This window comes from Mytilus californianus, unplaced genomic scaffold (genome assembly GCF_021869535.1).
Source record: "Mytilus californianus isolate M0D057914Y unplaced genomic scaffold, xbMytCali1.0.p SCAF_8, whole genome shotgun sequence".
NCBI classification, from domain to species: domain Eukaryota; kingdom Metazoa; phylum Mollusca; class Bivalvia; order Mytilida; family Mytilidae; genus Mytilus; species Mytilus californianus.
Window position 1 is genome coordinate 44,464,914 of NW_026262734.1, and position 24,305 is coordinate 44,489,218.

A 24,305-nucleotide genomic window follows, 5' to 3' on the forward strand; every position below is an offset into this window, starting at 1 on the left:
AATCCATGTACAAGGTCACACACTGATATATTGTCTTTTCTGCGTCTGTAAAAAATGTCGAGTAGGGGAGCTATCTATTTTATTTATAAAGCTCACGAACGGATAAAACCTTTTGTTCATAGAACACCTATTATTACTAATTCGACCTTTAACAATTTAATTGGAAAAGAAGCCTTTTTTAAGTGTGAAAATTTGCAGAAAACTGGATCTTTTAAAGCTAGAGGAGCATTAAATACTGTAAGTGCATGCATGCTAGATTTCATTTAACACTATTCCAATGTTTCACATAGAACTTTTTTCACCTATCAATTCAAACAACACATTAGCATATAAAAGGTGCATGCGATGCGGTTAAAGTCATAAAAAACCATAAAGAACGAAATTTTGCTACCAATAATGGAAGAAATTCCTAGTCAGTAGTAACACAAATTCCTTTAAAACCATTCGTTTAATAGCAGAAACCCCTCTATTAAGCATACATTCTAATTTGCAAACCTCGGCATGTCGATTGCAGGTTCTTCTGGAATGTTTCAGCGTTAAAATGTAAAAATAGAAAGTTTTCATACGCAAATTTTTAAGTCTCCTTTTGCAAAGTCTAAAGAAGTTTGCATATCACATTCAATCTTAAAACGTGTTTCCTATCTTTGCTAATGATATAAAACCTTGTCCTATGACCTCTATTTATTTTGTTCATGCAGACATACAAATACAAAAATGTATGATCTGATTTGGTTTTATTTGGATATTTGACCATACACGATGTGTTACATTCCATGACTTACATTTGACCATATGACTTCGATTCTGTGGCAAAGATGTGATGTTAATTTAATGTACTCTTTCATATCAAAATTTCATCTTGGTTAACATCTTCACTACGTATATGTAAACATCTGTAAGGTCTGAGAAAAAAATGGACTTTAAAACGTCTCACAACCAAAATAACACAGCCCTTTTCACGAATTGACAAACAAATTAAAAATTATTTCGAATTATGTATTGTTTTACTTCTGTACTTATTGTGAAAACGTATCATATGACAATAAAAGAATTTGTATTTCAGATATTGAAACTCAAAGAGAGTAATCCTAATTTAAAAGGAGTTGTAAGTAATTAATATTATATTTTCGTAGCATAAAAAGTAAAATCACATAAATACTGAACTCCGAGGAAAATTCAAAAAGGAAAGTCCTTAATCAAATGGCAAAATCAAAAGCTCAAACACATCAAAAGAATGGATAACAACTGTCTTATTTCTGACTTGGTACAGGCATTTTCTTATGCAGAACATGGTGGATTGAACCTGGTTTTATAGCTAGCTAAACCTCTCACTTGTATGACAGTCGCATGTTTGGTTTATAAAAAAAAAAAAAAAATCCAAGGCTTTATGAAAGAATCCATGATAGTGTAACAAAGAAAACAAAGAACTGATTATTTGATATATAAACACGTATTATACCAATTTCTTTCCATAGAACAAGTGATATTAGAATAAATGTTCTACTCAAGACAAAATGACCCGTAAATAAATAAAATAAAGATTTTTTTTTAAATGCCTGAAGCGTTAATTTTCAAACATCTTTTAAAGGTAGCGTACAGTAGTGGCAATCATGGTCTCGCTACAGCATGGGCATCTCGTTTGGCAGAGGTAAAGTGTTCGGTAGTTATTTCAAAAACGACATCTGAGTTCAAGGCCACAGCAATTCAAGGTTATGGAGCAGAAGTAGTAACATGTGAATATGATCCAATATCTAGGTTTGTTTTCTAGGACATATATGCTAGTATACCGCATATGCATGTGTTTCCATTATATTTTGTTGCTGAATAAAAATTGAAAGTTCACAATAGGGACCTTGTCTAATGAAATAATGTATTTATTTTTGAAGATAAGTTACATCGAACTTTTTACCTTCTAGAAGCAAGTTAAAGAAAGAGTAGATCTATCTTTATCTTTGGTGTCCTGTACTGACAGTTCATTGAAGTAAGTTAAAGAGAGAGTAGATCGATCTTTATCTTTGGTGTCCTGTACTCACAGTTCATTGGAATCATTTTGATTCATTATTAACAAGTGATTATTACAATTGGCGAGAAAATAAAAAAAACCAGTTGGTTCACATGGAAGTACAGTTGGTTCACATGGAAGTACAGATTTGCTGTTGAAAAAAATACGCGTATTGAATGAACTGAATTACGTTGTCGATAAAAAAACAAGCATCGTTTCGAAAGTTTGTTATTCGATATGCATGAAATATTTGTTTCGCAGATGACCAAGAATATGTTCCACTTGTCACAGCCACGATCCTGTATTTTTGTTTATATAAACAAATGCGATTTGTCACTTGCAATGAACAGCACGACTATTGTTACTATTGAAACCGAACCGGAACTGCATTCCCTTCCAGAGGACCCGAGTGGTTTTGATTGTTTCTTAGCAGTCAGTTATGGATTTTGGTTTTCCGTTATGTTCTGTCTTTCGGTTGTTAACATTTCTACTTAAAATATTGGCTTTGTTACATTTAACTCATACATATATAGAAAATAAAGAGATGTGGTATGATTGCCAATGAAACAACTACAATGTATCCACCAAGTTGAAATGAAGTGGATGTAAGTAAAATTATGTAACCGTACGGCCTCCAACAATGAATAAAACCCATACCGTATAGTGTGCTATAGTTGGTTTACGAAAGAATGTTTAGCTGAAAATAATAATAATAATTCATAATTGTTTTTATAAATCTACCTTTACTTAATTATAAGATTACTATACTATAGTTTTTAATTGAATAAAACCTGAGTAGAAGACTAACAAAGGCTAGAGGTTCCTGACTTGGGACAGGCACAAAAATGCGGCGGGGTTTAACATGTTTTGTGAGATCTCAACCCTCCCTCATACCTCTAGCCATGCAATGTGGAATAAACAATAGCACAGCAAAAGCACAGTAAAACTCATTTTAAAAGAAGTCCGAGTTCGATGTAAGAATAGGTATCAGAAGAAACTAAACAAAATAACAATGATCGACACAAATTAACAAAGGATTACTAGCAGTTATATTACTGACATGCCAGCTCCAGACCTCGATTAAATTGATCGAAAGATTATAGATATAAGAAGATGTGGTATGAGTGCCTATGAGACAACTCTCCATCAAAGTCACAATATGTAAAAGTAAACCATTATAAATCAAAGTACGGCCTTCAACACGGAGTCTTGGCTTACACCGAACAGCAAACTATAAAGGGCCCCAAAAATGACTAGTGTAAAACCATTCAAACAGGAAAACCAACGGTCTAATCTATATAAAAAACGAGAAACAAGAAACACTTATGAACCACATCAACAAACGACAACCACTGAACATCAGGTTCCTGACTTAGGACAGATGCAAACAAATGCAGCGGGTTTAAACGTTTTAATAGGCGCTAACTTTCACCCTACCTGAAACAATAGTGTAACATAATAACATAGAAAGACACACTATAAAATATCAATTGAAATGGCTTAACTCAATCAAAATAACTCAATCAAAAGACATATTAACAAAAAAAAAGTGAACATACACTGAATGAATAAATTTGATCTATGACACAATGTAAATACAAAATTAATAAAACAAGGGGGTTAGATGTTTAACAATATCAGAAAGACAACCATAACCTTGGACAAAATGCCGCCAAACAAAATAACGTACACAGGTAAATAAAAATAATTTTGTTGTAAGGTATACATGGAGTACTGAAATAATTTTTACAAAATAAATAATTTTGTTGTTCCTAGTACGAGAACAAAAGTGAAAATTTATCGTCATACTAAACACTTACCAAAGGTGGTATATATTAAAAATAGTGAGACTAGATATAACACTGAATAAGTAAACATTAAATAACAAAAATACATTACAAATTGTATCAACAGGTCAAATTTACACGAAAGTACGATTTGAGAGTACTCGCAGTTTCTGAAAGCTACTTAAAAGTTAAAAACAGTTAATAATAAAAGCTCATGCATCAGAGACTAAACTCAACTAAAACACATCCATTATGTCTTCATTATATGTAAATCAACCACAATTCCTCCCGTTATGGGTTTAGTATGATGCCATTATAAATTATACGAGAAGAACATAGCCCGTGTCATGCAAACAAATGGTTTTAGAATAAATTTACGAATGATGTCCTTGTACCGATGATCAAATTTAGTAAACATTTTGACAAGTTTGTGATATCGAAAACCATGGTGTAATAGTTTTTCAGTAATCAGAGATTTCTTTTGTAAAAATCATATATTCGACAGTAACTATTATTTCTTTTGAAAATAGTGGATATCCACACACCTTTAAATGTTCACCATTTAATAAAAGCGCAATGCACAGTCCTGCAGTCCAAATACGTGTTTAAGGAAGTTTGTTCCCTTTAAATGGTCAAACAAAGCTAAGATGGTTCTTATTAATTTATTAGTTGCAGTTGTGACAGGCCATCCTAGGCATGAAAGGTCAATAATCGGACAGCTTGTTATTGCTTTTCGAAAAAATTGTTGAGGAAAAGTGTCATACAGAAGTTGGTTATGAACATACAAAGTTAATTAGCACTGAATAAAATACGCCTTTCGATTATTTTTGCTAAAAAACTATTAACCTGTCTTAATTCTTATACCTTACATAAGAACTGGACAGTCATAACTATTAGAAATATTGTTTGAATTTTGTAAACCTTTTTTTAGAATAGAAGCCTGTGAAAAAATAGCAGCAAAAGAAGGATATGAAATTATCCATACTTCAGACCACGATGACGTCATACATGGACAGGTATATTATATACGTAAAAATACATACGAGATAACATGAAGTAGACAACCATCCAGTAGCACAAATACTGACATCAATATATATTGGTTGCCATATGTATACATATACGTATACATGTTATTTTCACCCACTGATCAGCTTATAGACGAATGTATCTCAACAGTAGATGACAATGTCAGCTATGTTAACTTTATGGTTTTATTGTTTTCATTCAATTGCATTTTGTGAAAATGTTACTGTTTACAAAGAAGAACTAAAAATACATAGAATACCATAATATTGTTTTATAACTGGGGATATAAAGGTTGGGTTAGGGAAGATCTTCTTTGGCCCACAAATCACTAAGTGATACACAAGAAATGTATGTGTAAACCAACTGACCATCCATGTTATTTGTCCAAGAATAAACCAATGGTTTTGAATTGTACTTTACAAAAATGATTCAAAGTTGTTTAAACGAATAAATTAAGTATATTTTAATCATTTATGCAAACATATGAATGCACAAATAAAATACGGTGACCTATAGTTGTTAACATCTTTGTCATTTGGTCTCTGGTGGAGAGTTGTCTCATTGGCAATCATACCACATCTCCTTATTTTGTATAGTATATATATTTCAATGATAGACAAGTGTATTTTCACAGGAATAAACCAATATAACTTGGAAGATATACCAATGTATGTGTACATGAATAATCCAAGTTATCTGCACACGCATAGACAAATGAATCTATAGTTATATTAATCGGCAAATCTGTACACCAATAATCTGTATACGTATAATTTGGTGTTCATGTGCAATAACAAGATATTTGTTGTCATTTAACACTTATTTCTAACTTAAACGTTCTATTTGCAAATGTTAATCTTCAAACAAATAAGACAGCTGAGGTCATGAAGACTGCTTTAACAAGTTTCAATCATTCAGGGAACAATCGCCGTGGAGTTATTACAGGAAGTGCCAGATTTAGATGCGATATTGGTATCTGCAAGTGGAGGCGGAATGATTTCTGGTATAGCTATTGCCGCTAAATCTATCAACAAAAATATAAAAAGTAATATTTACCATTTGTTATATTTTCATTTGTGTGTTAAATCTCAACTATGTATATGTGAAAAAGTAGTAGATTTCCAGGCGACGGCAATCGAAAGTTTACTTTCACCTGAAATAAATTGCCTTTAACTAATTTGATAAAAAGGGATATTTTTAGCATCAATATTTTCGTTTATATATAATCTTTTTAATTGGAATGCAGATTAACTGTTTGTTTCAAAATTCAAAGAAACGTTAAAATTTCAGAATACAAAATAATACAATAGTAAAAAATGAAAACACTAGTTTTATATTTCATGCATCCGAAGCGCTTTTCTGGATTTACCTTCATCAGGAACGCTCAAAGCCGAATATTTGAAAGCCCCTGGCTGTAAGCAATCTTGGTGAGACAAACGATATAATGAATAAAATTATATGCTCTCCTTTTTAGTTTTTATGGTAGAACCTAAAGGTAAAATGGCTGAGAAGAGCCTAAGGTCAGGTAAATATTTCTATTTAGTAATAGTAGCAATCGCTGACAACACATCTTTAATTTATCTACTTATCCTGCCAGATCACCTGAGATCACCCTATGTTTTTTGGTAGGGTTCGTTCTGCACAGTCTTTTTGGGAACTTTTTTGAGTTTTCGTCGTCTTTCGTTTTTTGTCATGGCATTGTCAGTTTCTATAAGCTGAAAAGTTTTGAAATGGCCTTTGATATCCCTGCCTTTATTTCAATAAATAGCTGTTGAAAAACACGAAAACTAGTAATAATTATGATGACATTTTTTCAAGAACAAGAAAAGGTCTTCCATCTTCAAATTCTCAATTATTTATACTTTGTGTTTGAAATGCTGCGTGCTTCCTTTGGAATACAACCAAAGATGACGGACATAATCTGTCAACACTTAACTGGATACCCAAAATACTCAAACAACGATATGTTGCTCGGTCTGTCAAATGCTCCACAAAGCTTGTTTTCCCTTTGTATTACAGATAATAACATTTGTTTATTAGAAACCAAATTCAAGAGCGAACAAGGGTGATCAGAAAAACATGACTGTACATTTAAAATTACATTTACACTGGATGGTCAAGCATATTTGTTATATGTAATTTATGCGTTTGTTTTAGGCAAAAGATGGTGGCCCAATCCTCCACAGTTTATAGATACTATTGCAGATGGACTAATGAGTCAACAATTAGGCATTCTTACATTCCCCATCATCTGTAGATTGGTAGAAAAAGAGGTTTTCACTGTTGTAAGTTTCGATATCAAAAGCTTGGAAAAAGCGAATGACAAAATTAAATTAACGTTAAGGTGTTTCTGGGATATAGAAATATAGTCATGGGTTTTGGTCACTGTTGAAGGCCGTACGGTGACCTATAGTTGTTTATTCTATATTATTTGGTCGCTGGTGGAAAGTTGTCTCATTGGCAATCTTACCACATCTTCTTATTTTTATTCATCAGGACATCCGTCAGTAAAACTTATGCTAAAGAGTGGGATATGTATTGGTTGTACGGGATGTATATATACACAGCCACGTGTGGTCGAAATTGGGAAGTTAAATATGATGTATCGCTTTAACTGTTCAATGTGAAATAACAAATCATCTGTATATTGATATATGTAATCTATTTTCGTGAATACTGCTTTCAATTAGAATAAGTCCACCAAACGTATAGGTTCTCTAGATAAAGAACATTAACTATAATAAATAATAATAAATAATAAATAAATAAGCTTTATTTAGAGTCGGCAAGGTATACAAACAGAGACAACATAAGTTCTAATGAGCTTTTAACCGACATACAAGACATTTATAGCAATACAACATATAACAATACAACACATAATACACATGGAATACATTACACAGCACAAAATGCTAAAAGCATGATGGTAATAAGCAGAATATAAGCATAAGCTAGGTATTAAAGCTAAAAGCATATAAGTGTAAACTAGGCATAAAAGCTGGTAAAATGCATAGCATAAAATGTTTTAAAGAAAAAAAGGGGGTATGATCCAATTGTTAAATAATTTTAGCATAATATATTAACTAAAAATCTGCACAAACTGTGCACTTACAGTCATTTCCATTCCACGACTTTAAAATATTTTTGAACTGGCTAAAATTAGCAATTTTTCTAAAATCATCAGGTAGATCATTCCATAAAACAGCAGCTGTGTATTTAAAAGAGTTCTTACCATAGGTTGATGTTCGGACCCTAGGTATATCTACAATATTAGAATATCTAAAATTATATTTACAATCTTTCAATACAACTAAATCATGTAAACATGGTGGTGACAATTTATATAAAAATTTAAAACATTCAATAGCCATGTTACGCATACGTCTTATTTTCAGTGATGGAACCTTTGCTCGTAAAAGTAGTTCATCATTTGACTACATGTAGCATAGTTTTTATATATGAATCGTAAAGCCCTTTCCTGATTTTTTTTCTTATTTAGTGGTGTTATTTTTGTTGCAAAAATGCCATGCCAAAGGACAAAAATTAAAATTAGATAAAATAAATGTGTGGAAAATGGTCAATTTATTTAATTTAGTAAAGTAGCAGCCAATGCGCTTTAAAACATTCAGTTGTTGAGATGCTTTACGACAAATATTTTTAATGTGGTGATTAAAATTAAGTTGATAGTCAATATCAATACCTAAAAGTTTGACAATCTCATCACAGGATATTTTTGCTGACTGTATATTAAAAACAGGCTTTTTTTGCAAATGTTTTATTTCCAACTGCAATGGCTTGGAATTTATCAGGATTTGCCTGCATACAATTAAATCTAAACCAGTCAATTAAAACAGCACTTTCTCTTTCAAGTGTACACAATAAATTTTCAAAATTGTTGTCAGCATATGACGGAGTATTATCATCAGCATAATTATACAGGGTACCATGTTCAATAAAATAGAATATGTCATTTATAAAAATATTAAATAATAGGGATCCCAGGATTGAGCCTTGGGGTACCCCTTTCTGGATGTCAGCCCAACTGCTGAGTACTCCCTGAAGTTTGATTTGTTGCCTACGATCTGTAAGATAATTTTGAAGTAATTTCACTAATTCAGAAGAAAGACCGTAGGCAGATAATTTACTTAAAAGAATATAATGTGGTAGACAGTCAAAAGCTTTCGAAAAATCCATAAGTATAGCTGCCACATACATATTTTTATCCAAAGCTGTTTTCCAATCTTCAAGGAGTCTAAGCAAAGTTGTCTGACATCCATGACCTTTTCTGAATGCACATAAAAAAGCATGAAATATATTTTCAAAAAATTCAGTCAACTGGTCAGACATAACCATTTCATATACTTTTGAAATTGTTGGTAAAATGCTCACAGGTCTATAGCTCTTTTTATCCTGTGGATCGTTCTTTTTGTGTAATGGTACAACCTGAGCTTCTTCAAGTATGTTTGGAAACTCACTGGATTCTATAGTGTTATTTATTAGTGTTGTTATGTGTTTGTTCAGTACTGGTGCACCAGCTCGTAATAGTTTCGATGATATCTGATCTACTCCAGTAGCTTTTTTATATTTATCTTTTTCACCAGTTTGTCTACAGTGTCAACATGTATAGGTTTAAAATCAAAAAGTTTATCATGTTGTATGTTAGATTTAATTTTTAAAATACTAGGATGTGTTTTTTCTTCAAAAATAGTACCTTTGCCTATGTCATTGGTAACATTAACAAAACAGTATTAAAGTTGTCACAAACATCTTTAGTGTCGTTTAAAATTTTATTTTCATCCACAAGTACAATTTTTTGTTGGCTTCAGGCAAACTTTTTAGATAAAAATGGCTTGACTGTGCTGTAAAAGAATTTTGATTTTTGTCCTCCAGCACATCTTTCTTGAAAATAAATTTCGCTGATTTTCTTTTTAATTTTGTAACCATATTTCTTTGTTTTCTATATGCTTCCCAAGTTTTGTTTGTTTTGTATTTTTCAAATTTTGTTCTCAGCATTTGTTTGTGAAAAATAGCTTTTCTTAGTTCTCTGTTCATATATGGTACCGAGTTTTTTTCGAGGGTATCTGTATTTCATTGGTGCATGACAGTTTATCACATCAGAGACTTTAGTTTCAAAATCATTATAATTATACCTAGTTTATATCATCTATACATTCATCTGAATCATGTAAAAAAATTATATTATCAAGATCATTAATATAATTATCAACATTAAAAGTTTTAAAACTTCTATATTGTGTCTTGCTGTTTACACAATTAGGTGTATGACCTTTTATAAAAGTAGATATCATATGATGACAATCACTAACACCAGTGTTATTACTACTCGTCGAACCCTTGAGTATGAAGGTGTGAAAATTTTGGGAGACTAAAAAGAGAGAAAAATTATATTTTCCAGTGTATTATGTTGAGATGTTTTCTGATTCTATATCAGAATAGACATTATGTGTGAAGCTGTTATAGTTTATTCGAATTTTGAGTGACCAAATAGTGACTTTTGCAAAGATTTTCGAAAGTGATTTTGAATTGGAGTTCACAACACACAAAATGGCTGACCAGGTAACGAATGACAAACAACAACAACAATCAAACATAGACAGTTATTTTAAAAATACACCAAAACATAGTGGTAAAAGGTTACAACCATCCAGTAGTCCCGACAACTTATCTCCATCTATGCAACAAGTTGAAAAGGTAGCAAGAACAGCCAACCTTGATTCATCTCTCAGTGGCTCTATCGTTTCTGAACATGACAGTTCTGAACAGATAATATCATCCATTGAAAATGAAACTGTATTTAAGCTATCGGATGTTGTTTGTGCTACGCTAAAAAATCAAGAGTTTTTGAACTCCATCATTCCTCTCATCACTGAAAAAGTAATTGAAATGGTCAAACCTAAAATTGCACTGATCGTTGACGAATGTATTCAGCCTCACTTACTTACCATTAAACACAATAAAGAAGCACTTATTTTGAAAGATATTGAACTTAACAATCAAAAAGAGCAAATAAATTCTTTAAACCGCAAATTAGACAAGATCGAAGCCAGAGTCGAGGAACAGGAACAGTATTCTCGAAGAACCAGTTTACGATTCCATAATGTTCCTGCACCAACTGACGACAAAGGCGATATTATCAAGCCTATAGACACAGATTCCCTTATCCTTGGTATTTGCCATAAGCATTTGAAATTGAAGTTAGACACGAGAGATATTGGCAGATCCCATCCCATAGGTGAGATTAAAGACGGGAAAATTTCTATCATTGTACGGTTCCTGTCGTATCGTCAAAGGCAGTTAGTTTTCAGCAATAAACGCAAATTGAAAGGAAACATAAACAAAACTTTCATTGCTGAAAACCTTACAAAACACAGATACAATCTTTTGCACAGACTAAACACATTGCGTGAGAAAGGTCAAATAAATTCGTTTTGGACACATGACGGGTCAATATTGATTAAACAATCTGAGAATTCTCGTCCGAAAGTGGTAATTTCAAGGCAGGACATATATAAGCTTGGTGGGGAAGTCCTTGCAGGTGATGACCAGAAAGAGGATTAGACATTCCGTTTACATCATAGTCTTATGTCTTTTGACTTGCATTTGTTTAAATAACACAATTCTTAAATTGTTTTATCAATTTAATTATATACACTTGTATATATATACTTGTTTTCTATGTATTGCTGTACTGAATATTTCTTTTTTCGATACACGTGTTAAGCAGCACGTGCCTGTGTTTGTTTATTTATATTTCATTTATTTGCTATTTAAAACATGTGACATGAAATTATAACTCAACTCTTTACACCTGAGTGATTTAAAATCACTTACATACACGTGAACTTGTGTCGTTCCTGTAACTTTATCAATGATCGTTCTTCAAACGTTTTTATAGCTTACCTGTATTGATTAAATGAAAAGATAGATTACTCTATTTACCTATTTACAACTTTTCACAAAAGAGCTTCCGTTTTAAAAAAAAAAACTTCAAATTTTGTTTTCTGATTTATTTGATTTATTTGTTTCCCCCCTAAAATGACATCGAAACTAAATTCATCTTAACTAAATTAATCTCTCTGATTTCACTACAACTGCATCGAACATTCTTATGATGTTCCAATTTTGCCTTTTGTACATAGATTTTTGTTTTCCCTTCTTTTTTATTTGCCTGAATTTCATGAATGATCATTCGAACTATATGTGTTTATATCTTGCATCATGTTTTACAAAGCAGTCCAATTTTCTGATTGTCATTTATATGTATTGTCTTGTATTTGACAATGGGTAATGACATCGTAGCATATAGAATGACAATAGGACTGTTTTATCACAAGATAAGTCTGGGTTGTTTGAGAAAAACATTTGTATCGTTCTCAGTGTATGAGTTACTTGCCGTTTTATTTACGAATGTTTCAAGACTCAAACTATGTATTTTTAATTTATACAGATCTTCTGCTAATATGATTTCATTTTACATACTGTTATTATGTTTGTTGCTAATATGTGGTGACATCGAACCGAACCCGGGTCCTGAGCGCACACCAGAAATATCTGAGAAAACATTGTCAATTTTCCATGGTAATATAAGAAGCCTTAGAAATAAACTGAATTATATTGTCGATATTATTGAAGATTACGATGTCGTATTCTTGACAGAAACCCATTTAGACTCAAATATTACAGATTCTGATTTATATATATCCGGTTTTGAAATACCAGTTCGAAAAGATAGAAATTCTCATGGGGGTGGCATTATTATGTATTATAAAAGTTATGTTCGCATAACTCGTCGACATGATTTGGAGAATTGCCAACTTGAGAGTATGTGGTTTGAGTTAAAAACCAAATTGCGATCAATATTGATAAACATCAATTATAGGTCGGAACGGCAATCTTCACTTTATTTCTGGCAGTATTTGGATCAAATGTTGAAAAATGCCCTGGATGAAAATAATTGCATAATTTGCTTAGGTGATCTGAATAAAAACTTTATGTCAGATCTACCGTCAAATATAAGAGATATTTTTTTCATCAATGGCCTTGTTAACATAATTGACAAAGCTACTCATTTTGACACACGAACAGGTAGCACGTCTTTACTTGATCCTATTTTAGTCACTGATTCGATACCGGTTTTAGATAAAGACACAATACCTTTTGATAGAGGTATTAGTGATCATGATGGAACATACGTCACAATTGATTGTGGTTTTAGTAAAAGACGAACTTATAATAGATTGATATGGGATTATAAAAAAGGTGATTATGACCTAATGAAACAAAAAGTAGTTGAAACAAATTGGGAATATTTAATTTCTGATGCAAGTGACGTTCATGTTGCTGCGACTAATTTCACGAATTCATTTCTTAATATAGCCTCCGAGTGTATACCTACAAGGGAAGTAACTATAAGATGTGACGATAAAGTTTGGTATGATTCGAATTTGCGGCATGAAACGAGAAAACGCGACAGGCTTCGTAATATTTTTATTCGCTCAAATAGTACATCCGCAGAAAAGAAATTTAAACAACAAAGGAACAAAGTAAATAACTTGAAAAAGCAAGCTAAAAAACATTTTTTTACCAGTATTAATGAAAATTTAGATGAACTAAAAGTTACAAACTGTAAACAGTACTGGAAAACGGTTAACATGTTAATTAAAAGTGATACACCGTCTCATGATTTACCACCAATGACGGACCCTGATCATAACTTTAAACTTGCGTATGAGGGAACCGAAAAGTCCGACATTTTAAATAAATATTTTTGTTCAATTTCTAATTTAGATGGCGCTAGTAAAGATTTGCCGGAATTTGAAGACCGATGTCTTGATTTTATTTCACAAATTGTAGTTAGTGAACAAGATGTACTTGATATTCTTTCAACGCTCGATGTTAATAAAGCTGTTGGACCAGATATCGTTAGCAACAGAATGTTACTTGCTGTTAGAAATGAAATTTCCAAACCATTATGTCTACTTTTTAACAAATCTTTAAATGATAAAATATTTCCAGACCAATGGAAGATTGCACATGTTATTCCCTTATTCAAAAGTGGTGACAAGTCATTACCGTCTAACTACAGGCCAGTCTCATTATTGTCATGTGTGAGTAAAGTCTTAGAAAAGATTGTTTTCAAAAATATTTTTAACCATTTACATGAAAATAAACTATTATACAAGTATCAATCCGGATTTATTCCAGGATACTCAACTTCGCATCAGTTGATAGAATTGTATAACAAAATTTTGAGTGCACTAAATGAAAAGCTTTTAACAAGCATTACATTTGCTGATATAAGCAAAGCATTTGATACTGTTTGGATTAAGGCTTTATTACATAAACTTGAAAAATATGGTATAAAAGGAGACTTGCTATGTTGGTTGAAAAGTTACTTGTCTAGACGATCTCAGAGAGTTGTCATAAAAGATTCATTATCAAACATTGGAAAACTTAACGCTGGTGTGCCCCAGGGGTCGGTATTAGGACCCTTGTTGTTTTTAATATACATTAATGATATAGCTGATGGTATGTCTGGATTCGGAAGGCTTTTTGCAGATGATACTTCAATAGGTCATACTGCACATGATGAATCCACTTTAAAAAGTTCGATCAGTAGAGATCTTGATTATTTAAGTAAGTGGTCAGAAAAATGGCTAGTGAAGTTTAATCCTAATAAAACTGATATTATGATATTCAGTTTGAAAAATATATACAGTGATATTACTTTTGATTTTGGTGGTGCTACATTGAAACCAGTTAGTGCGCACAAACATCTAGGTGTCATATTTAGTAATGATTGTAAATGGAATAAGCATGTTGATAAACTGATTGAGAAAACTTCGAAGCAGCTTAATGTTTTACGCAAACTAAAATATCGATTAAAAAGGGAATATTTGGAAAAAATTTATATGATATTTATTCGTCCGATACTTGAGTATTCATCAGAAGTTTGGGATAATTGTGGGAACATAAATTCTGATCGGATAGAAAATATTCAAATCGAGGCTGCTCGCATTGTTACTGGATTACCAAGTTATGCTAGCCGAAACGCTATTTACAGGGAGACGGGATGGGAAAAATTAAGCGTAAGGCGGGAGGTAAAAAAGTTGGCCATGTTTTATAAAATTATTAACAATCAGGCTCCAGATTATCTACATGACTTGGTTCCAGAATTTGTATCTGATATTAGTAATTACAATTTACGAAACAGACACAATATCACTATTCCAGTGAATCGTTTGTCGGTTTATCAACATTCTTATTTCCCAGCATCCATAACATTGTGGAACACTTTAGATATTATTATTAGACAGATTCCTACATTTTCATTATTTAAAAGCAAATTGCATATGTTATACTATAAGAATAAAAAATCTCCGAGACATTTTTACTCTGGAGATCGCTTACTATCTGTATTACATGCAAGGTTGCGAAACCATTGTAGCACTCTTCAATCAGATTTGTTTAATGCAAACTTAGTACAAGATGCCAATTGTTTATGTGGCTTCATCAATGAAGATGCTAAACATTATTTATTATATTGTAACAATTTTTCATCACAAAGGCTTTTAATGATAAATGAAATCAATGTTTTTGCTGTCAATATTACAATTGAGTTATTGCTCTCTGGTGATGAGTCTTTGAGTTCTGAAGAAAATTATAGTGTTTTTCTATCTGTACAAAAGTATATAAAAAGTACCAAGCGTTTTTCTCAACTTTGACAACCTTATTCTGTAACAGATCTTACTAGAACATGATCAATGTATGCTCTTAGGGGTACGATAATCGAATGATCTTTATGATTGACTTTTGTATTCTGAAACGTTTCCATGGATTTAAGTAAAAAACAAAATTGATACTTACAATTATGTGTAGATTTATTCCGTTTTCCTGTTAATCCGTAACTTTAAACTATGAGTGTGTAATTTACATTTAAACAAATTTACTCACATGACTTGTCATGTACACTAACATATTTTATTTGACACAGCTCGGTGTGTTTGTATTTATTTCTACTGAAAATAGGCGCATTCGATTGGTTATATTAAGTGGTAAATATCCATTGATTCGATTCTTAAAATTTGTATGTAACTTATTTTTATATCTTCATGCTAAAATAATAATTGGTTAAAGTCAGATTTATGTAATGTTCATTCATGTGTATATTTATGTATATATTGGAGAAGACGTTACTAAGTTGAAAAACTTGTGTCTAATCCATTTGTCATTTTTGAACAATAAAATATGTTTAAACTACCAGTGTTAAAATTTAGTGTTTTGAAACAAAGAGTTGTTCTATTTGTAACTGTACTTGTTTTTAATATAATATTTTTTTCGTATTTAAAGATGTTAGCTGCTCTGTTTCAAAATAACACGCTTTTTAAATTACTGTTATAAAGTATAAGTATATAAATAACGGAACTTAAAAAGCAGAAAAACAATGAAAGGTCCGAGACCTTGTTTTTGAAATATAAGCAATTCTAAATTTGGCGGGAAACGATTCTCTCTATATTTTCCATATATTTAATATTGGCACCTTTTTTCTTCCAGAAACTATGAAAAAATAACAAGGATGTTATAAGTTTTTTAAAAATGGCTTTTTAAACTATATGTAATAAAAGTATGAAAAGAAAAGTAGGGGCTAGCAGGAAAAAAATTGTATTGGCACTATATCGATAAAACTTAGAGAATTCCGAACATCTGACAAAAAGTCAAAACCAGTAACGAACATCCTTAATGATTACTTCACGTTTCAAAGTATAAAAATAATTTAACAATTAAAGTGGACAATTTACTGAAAGGTAGTGTAAGGTCAGCGATACACCAAGAAGAATAAAAACTTACAAACAATACCATTTACTAAAGAGAAAAGACACAAAACATTATTTAGAACACTAAATATTGGGTTGCAACCTTGCCAACTGTGTCAAGTAAGATGAATGCTTAAGAGTATAAAATAGTCGTGTTTCCGAAATAAGTGTTTTTTGTTTTTTTTTTTTTCTTAATAAGGATGATGAAATGCATGACATAAGGCTTTTTTCATCCTTTTTTGTAATATTGTGACAAACCCACTATCTGGTTTTGAAAAAAATTGAAACAATGTTCTGAAGGATATTCATTATAATAAATGTAGATCATACAAAAATAATCATTTGATAAAATATAGACATTTCAACTTTTATATAATACTCTAAACTACATGATTAATTCATACAGAACAAATGGAGTCACATTGAAAAGGTGTATATTCGAATTCACTTATAGATGACATTTGCATAGTTTGAGTTTTTGCAATATTAAGATAAGATAAAAATTGCTATAGCGCTAAATTGGATTCAGAATTATTCCCGTTTAGTCACAAATTATTGTTTGCAATTATAATTACACATTTTTACGTTTGAGATTGAACTGAACACAGACATTTTAGAGTAACCTATGAATAAAATAAGCAATTGAAATATGAAAATTATCACAAACAATACTGAAATAGGGTTAGAGGTAAAACGTCCAATGAAAGTATTTGTAAAATTTGCTATATTTTTTGAAGGATTTTGTAAAAGTTTCAATAGTATATTCATGCATGCTCCAACGTGTGTAAAAGTTCTTTGCACATGTAATAATTTATGTGCATTAAGTTCACTTTTAGTGTTAATGTTTGACGCGGTGGCAACTGACACCACATGTCTCTAAACTGGAAAAAAAAAAAACAAAAAAAAAAACACATGTTTTTTACAAATTATTCCGATTGTGTTTTGCTATTTCATAATGGCAAGAAGAGAGTAGAATTGAAAAATGCAGAAGACAAAAATAGAAGGTGTTTATTTATAGGAAACGAATACTTCTATATTTAGCACGAAGAACACTAAAACATCATTGCGAACAACAAATGCACTTGGCAATAGAAGTTTTAAGCAAACACACAGAGGCTTAGAAGATTTTAAGAGTTTAATATAAAAGTAACTAGATGGACTCTTTCAGATTTGCCTATATATAGATCGATTATGGAAGTTAAATGAAAAAGAGTTTAATTATATGACAATAAAAGTAGTAATATATAATAATGAAACTGTCAAATTGACACGAAAACTCCCCTATCATGCAGCGTAAAAGGTGCAAATTTATTACTGCATTTGAAAAGTCATTATATGTGCATACAGCAAAAATGAGGCCAATGAGACTGTAACCAGATAACAAATACAATCGACATCGGGAGAATAACGTTAACATATTTTCCTCAAAAGTGAACCGATGTCTTTTACAATATTTCAAGCTTAGAATCGCACACAGATCAGTACAACGAAAACGAATGAAATATAATTGCAGAAAAGACCGGAATGGAAGTGAGCTTTCTTTTTCGTACCTCCCCCCCCCCCCCCCCAAAAAAAAAAAATAAGAAAAAACAAAAAATTACTCTTCACTGCACTTTGAGTTTACTTCTTTTCAACTGATAATCCACTTTATCACGAATATTCTAGGGCAATATGTTTACCTAATTTATTTCACTGGCACGGACTTACTTACTATCTAATCATATGGATTATTTTATTTAGGAAAATGAAGATATGATTAAGGGAATGGTGTTCTCTTTCCGGTATATGAAGGTAAACTTATATATTCAACACTCAATGTGCTTTTAAACAAATTTAAATCAATATTAAGGAATATCTTAAGAATTGAAATTTTAAGGGTATTTTTTCCTAGGGAATTAGATTTTTTCATAATTCAAATATTTTATATATAATAATTTGGTCATTTTCAGAAGAGTTCGATACAATTTTGAAAATTTCCTGCGAAAATACGTTCCAGACATAATTTACTAGATGGACATATTTTCCTAGAAAAAAAAATATCCTGAGACTTACTTTTGTAGTAAAATTATGGTCATGGACATGATTACCTAGGAAACAAAGTCTGGGGGACAAATTTTAATACCTGACAGAATTTAATTACACACACAAACATTCATAAAGAAAAAAAAACAAGTTTCTCAGAACACGTTCTATGATGATAATCAAATTATAAAATGTAAAGGCCTAGAGCAAATGACCTTTAATATCAAAGGGTATTTCCAACAAATGTTTTTTTTTTTTTTTTTGGAAATAGCCATCATGTATATTGATTATATTGATATTGATTAGTGCAATATAACTTCAAATGAAATAAAAGTACCACATATGAATATAGGCCAGAATCATGCAATTCTTGAAAAAAAACCCAAGACAACACTATTTTGAAACTGTTTCAAAATACTTATGTTTATATCTATTTAAGATGGTAATAGAAGCCGCCGCTGGAGCTACAGTAGCTGCTGCCATGTCAGAGAAGTTAAAACAGATGGATCCTAGTATAAAGAAAATCGGAGTTATATTATGTGGTGGAAATGTTGACATGTTGAAATTACCATGGTACTCATAAAATGAATAGACCAAAGGGTTTAAATGTTTCTTATAATGTTTTATGTATAATTGTGTACGATATGCAATAATAGGCATATCAGTGAATAAACTGTTATAACTACGTATTAATTACAATGTAAATGAAAACAATTTAACCTTTATTTCAGATTACACGTTCTTACAATTAAGAGTTAAATGCTTCTTTTTGTAATTTTATCGGCCCGGGCCCGTTGTACAAGCGTTGATCGAAACATATTTTGTATGACGTGTGGAAGCGTTTCAGTCTAAAAATGTGCGCACGTTCAACGCGTTTACACCCACTATACCATTACAAAAAGAAGAATTCAATTCATATTATTACATTTGTAAGCTACAACCATGAACTTACGAGTAAAATCAAGCCTTTCATTTGGTTTTGTTATGCATTGTTTTAATATTATCACGGATAGCACACGTAGTCATAGACGTTGCATTCTATACGGATATAAATTTGAATTTCTGGAATGCCGCAGCCAATGAAAATTACGGAATCGTATGAAATTCTATGTCATGAAATGTTTTATGTATGCAGATTAAAAAATCATGATGACGACATAAGGATAACTGGATAACAAAAGATAATTCCTTTATGATTTGCATATCTACAAATACTTGAAACGGATTGATCTGTTAGACATTTTTGGTTTGGTTTACACTTCGATAAACCATGTTGCCGAAACTACTTTCATAACCTTCACTGTGATCTATTCATGCTATATATGGGATCTAAGCAAAATGAGATAAAAAACAAAAACATAACAGTTTTTATTAACGCATGACAAAAAAGATATAATGCATTAATAATACTTGGAAAATGTATGAAATTGAAAGAAAACAAAATTCAAAGAAATATGATGAATGATTTTGGCGCGTTAATGTCATGGCATAACATGACGTCATACGAATGAAAACTTTCAGGCTGAAGATTATTTCGTTACTTGTACGCTTCAAATTCAGTTAACATCTCATTAAAATGAAGTTTTTGAGGTAGGTGCTTTTTCAGTTTTGATTCTATTGCACTAATCGAACAGTTATGGATTTTAGAAAGTCAATATAGTTACGACATGCCAATTTTGCATTTGATGGTAAACATTAGCCAATGTACAAAATTTATTAATCAAGAATTGCAAATCTTTGGCTTCAGAATTATAAGGATTAAACACATGTTTTCTAGAGGTTATTGATGTGTAAACTGGGTCGCTTTCTTACAAAGTTTTTCGGACTTTTATTCAGTTTGTGAGTTATTCCCAGTTTACACATCAATAACCTCTAGTTCGGACTTTTATTCAGTTTGTAAGTTAATCGCCCCAGTTTACACATCAATGTATGTATGTATGTACGTAGATCCCTCCGTTTACGGAGCACCCCTCGAGAGCTGCGAGGGTACAGTGGAATCCGTGTACAATCCCTATCGGGAGTAATGGAGATGTGTCACTAACGTATTTACAATGTTCAATATTTACAAGGACAATCCCCACCCCAACACCAGGGAGTGTTAAGATACCGGGCGGATCTGTTATTATGGTGGAGGAAGCCGAAGTACTCGGAGAGAACCACCGGGCTGCTCGGCGGGAACAGACAAACCGAAGAGATGTCAGCAGATTGATCTCCAGGTCAAAGTCGGGAGCAACTTTGACCTACCGAGGCCCCCATAGTACCCATTCTGGTTTAAACTCCGGTCTGGGTACCAGAGATGTGTGTGAGAGGGTGAAAATCACCCTTCTGATGTACTGATATTTTTAGCACCCCGAGTGAGAATCGAACTCGGGACCTTCAGTACTGTAGCCATCGGTCTTAACCACTAGACCACGAACTCACATAACCTCTAGTTCGGACTTTTATTCAGTTTGTGAGTTAATCGCCCCGGTTTACACATCAATAACCTCTAGAAAAAATGTGTTTAATCCTATTATATTCAAATAATGAACAGTTGTTTATCTCGTTTGTTAATCTGTTCATCTTCACAAATGTTCATACATTGTGCATGCAGATTATTTATAGGTGAGATAATACTTGGTCATGTTTTATGAATATTTAAAGCCCGAGGCGTAGCCGAGGGTTTTAAATGATCATAAAATATGACCAAGTATTGTCTGACCAATTTAGAACATATTCACACCTTCGAGTGACATAACAAAATTAGCCTCTCCCATTGTAATACTTTAACCTGAATATGAGCTCACTCTAAGCGTTAACATGGTTAGTAAAATGGATGTATATCATATTAAATGGTAATTCCAACAGATAGAAAGAAATAGCAATGCGATAGTTTTGTGATTCAAAAATGAAGATTTCTTCTGCTTCATGTATAGTTTAACACTTACATATCTAAAATTCCTTCGTTTTAAAAAGGACGTAATGTTATATAAATCAGTTTTCTAAAATTGTATAATTTATGAATAATAATAAAACTTCAATAATGATTTTCAAAATTACAATCGTTTCAACGTCAGATGCTTATTTTTTTTATTGATGAATGTATTTTTTTTATCAACAGTCATTGTTTCCTAAAAATCCATTGATTTTAATGTTTCGTATAAGAATTATATTAAATATCATTTTACCTGCACATTTCTCCCCTTTTCAATTCTTTTTGTCATTTTTTTAGGGGGGGGGGGGGGGGGGGGGTTCAATATATTTACCACTATATAGCGTATACAACGTTTCTATTCTCCTGTTTTCATTTTCAAAAATTAGACAAACAATAGTACTCATGATGTTTTCTCTTACTCTTTTCCCTGTTGGGATCTTACACTTCATTATTGTAGTCATAAAGAGTTCACTTTCATGATTAATCTGCAATGGAAAGTCATTCATGTATAGCATTTTATAGTGCATGGAAAGCCATGTACTATGAAAATTCGAAGGGAAATAAATGATTTTCCATTGGACGAGACGGGGTGAGTATGTTCTAAATTATACCATAATACCTCAATCACTAATTATCGAAAGAATGCTAATATCGAGTAACAATTAGAGAAAAACAACACGCAGTCGAACTTAGGACAAACACAATAAACGGGATTAAAACTAGTCATTTAAGTCTTCAAATTTAAAGTCATTTTCTCAGTCTGGAAAAAACGATAGAGGGATAAACAAATTATTGGAAAGGTTTATGACGAGATGTCAATTGGATAACAGAAGGCTATCAATACCATTTGTTGTTCGTTGTCGTGTCTTTTTATTGATTTTATCTTAATTCGCATGCCTGTAAGAACAGATTTTAAAGAACATGATCTAGATGAATTTGGTGATGATGGTTAGATGCTGATTTTTGGTGGTTTGATTTAGTCATAGCCTTTGTAGTTCTGGGGCAATATTTAGGTTGCTTTATTGTATAGATACTTTATTTGTTATCATTTGAAATATATGTCTTTCGATTTTTACCCCGTATGTCATAGGACTGTCGTTACGACGTCAGAAAAAGAAAACTTTTGACAGATTTTTCACTAAAGTTTACAGGGTATATGTTTGTCAAAACCAGTCTTGCACACATTTTAATTTGCCATTTGATCTTGCCTGCTTTGATCGAACCATACTTATTCCAAAATAGACTTTGGTCTGATCTGCCACAGGCTTAAGGTCACTACTACGAAGGACTGCATTGTATTCATTGATGATACTTTTCCAACGCTAATGTAATTAGGGTCATACAGACAGGACGAGTTTCGGAAGACTTAAGAAGATTTACAGAAAAAAAAACGTGAAAGACAAATAGCAACACAGTAAACAGAAATTAACTCTTTAACAACCTCGTAACGTATAGAGTTAGCTATTTTACGAAAAATGTGCAAAGTACAAAAAGAATACATATAAATAAAAAGTATCTACTTTATAATTTTAGTTCTTGTTTTTTGTTGTTGCTGCTCATGATAGGACATTGCAGTGAACCAAACTAACATGGTGTTTGGGCCATATAATATAATATAGTTTATTTTAAGGTAGCAGACCAGATCCAGGACAGGTATGTTCAAATTAAATTCTGGGACACACCAGCTTTACCCCGTTTGTGATTGTGTTTAAGACTGATCTCTATAAATTTATTTTAAAAAGTAGACATGAATTGGACTGTTATTGATATAGTTAATTTGCTTGACTGCTCATATTTCCTGACATGCCCATAGTTAATGTGTGTACAGGATTTTGACCGCGTTTATCTATAGACTGTAGCTATTAATGGAAAAGAAATGATGGGGTATATTAATTCATGACACAAAATCAATACGCGAAGCTAGAACCCCATATGAAATTTATTGACCCAATATATTTTGTATTAGGTCAGTAGCACACTGTGTTACGAATTTATCTTACCGACTATCTTAACATTTGGCATTAAGACTAGTGGCCTATCAAAGTGATCAAGTCTTCTTTATAAAGAACCTACTTCCATTGGTATATACAAAAACAAATGCCAACAATATCAATAACATCTTATTAGCTTTTAATTCATCATCAATTTCGTTATCTGTTGTCCGATCGAAATGTTTCAGTCTTTTCCACAACGCCATGTTGTTTCTATAAAGGAACACAAAACCACTACTAACCGTGTATCAAAATACTGAAAGATTTGAAGAATACCAGAGTGACTGATTTAGACGGAAATGGAATAAAACTAGAGCCTCGCTCTCGCTCTAAAAAACACTGTGGCTCACATGGATCTCTTTGCAGCATCTTCAACAATGGCCATTCTCCAATGTGGTAGACTATGAAATATATTTCATGACTAAAAACTCTTATTTTTAGGTCGCTTCTTACTGATAATTTTTACAGTTTCTCTCTTTCGCCTTCATTTTTTTGCACAAATTGAAGAAAGGGTAAATATCGTTATTAATCAAAAATATACGTTTTCTTGTGGCCACAAAACATAAGAAGTCAACATTAATTAAATCATATTTTAACACATTTTTTGTTTGATAAGTTTTGGTTATCTAAAGACCATCATTTTATACATCTTGTTATGGTAAATTGGCATTATGTATATTGATTTGACACATGATTTCATTATAAAAGATGATGAACGACCGT

At 31.8% G+C, this 24,305-nt stretch overlaps 2 protein-coding genes across 2 annotated transcripts; both read left to right on the forward strand.

Moving 5' to 3' along the window:
• Positions 1-24: 24 nt before the first annotated feature.
• LOC127712379 (probable serine racemase) lies at positions 25-19,649 on the forward strand. Its single transcript, XM_052218774.1, has 9 exons — positions 25-237; positions 1,064-1,105; positions 1,589-1,755; positions 4,721-4,805; positions 5,737-5,863; positions 6,293-6,343; positions 6,976-7,103; positions 18,396-18,446; positions 19,117-19,649. The coding sequence occupies exons 1-9, from the start codon at positions 55-57 to the stop codon at positions 19,258-19,260; spliced, it is 978 nt and encodes a 325-aa protein (XP_052074734.1). The 5' UTR covers positions 25-54; the 3' UTR covers positions 19,261-19,649.
• Positions 13,306-16,090, forward strand: LOC127712371 (uncharacterized). Its single transcript, XM_052218762.1, has 2 exons — positions 13,306-14,304; positions 14,794-16,090. The coding sequence occupies exons 1-2, from the start codon at positions 13,494-13,496 to the stop codon at positions 15,564-15,566; spliced, it is 1,584 nt and encodes a 527-aa protein (XP_052074722.1). The 5' UTR covers positions 13,306-13,493; the 3' UTR covers positions 15,567-16,090.
• Positions 19,650-24,305: the final 4,656 nt, after the last annotated feature.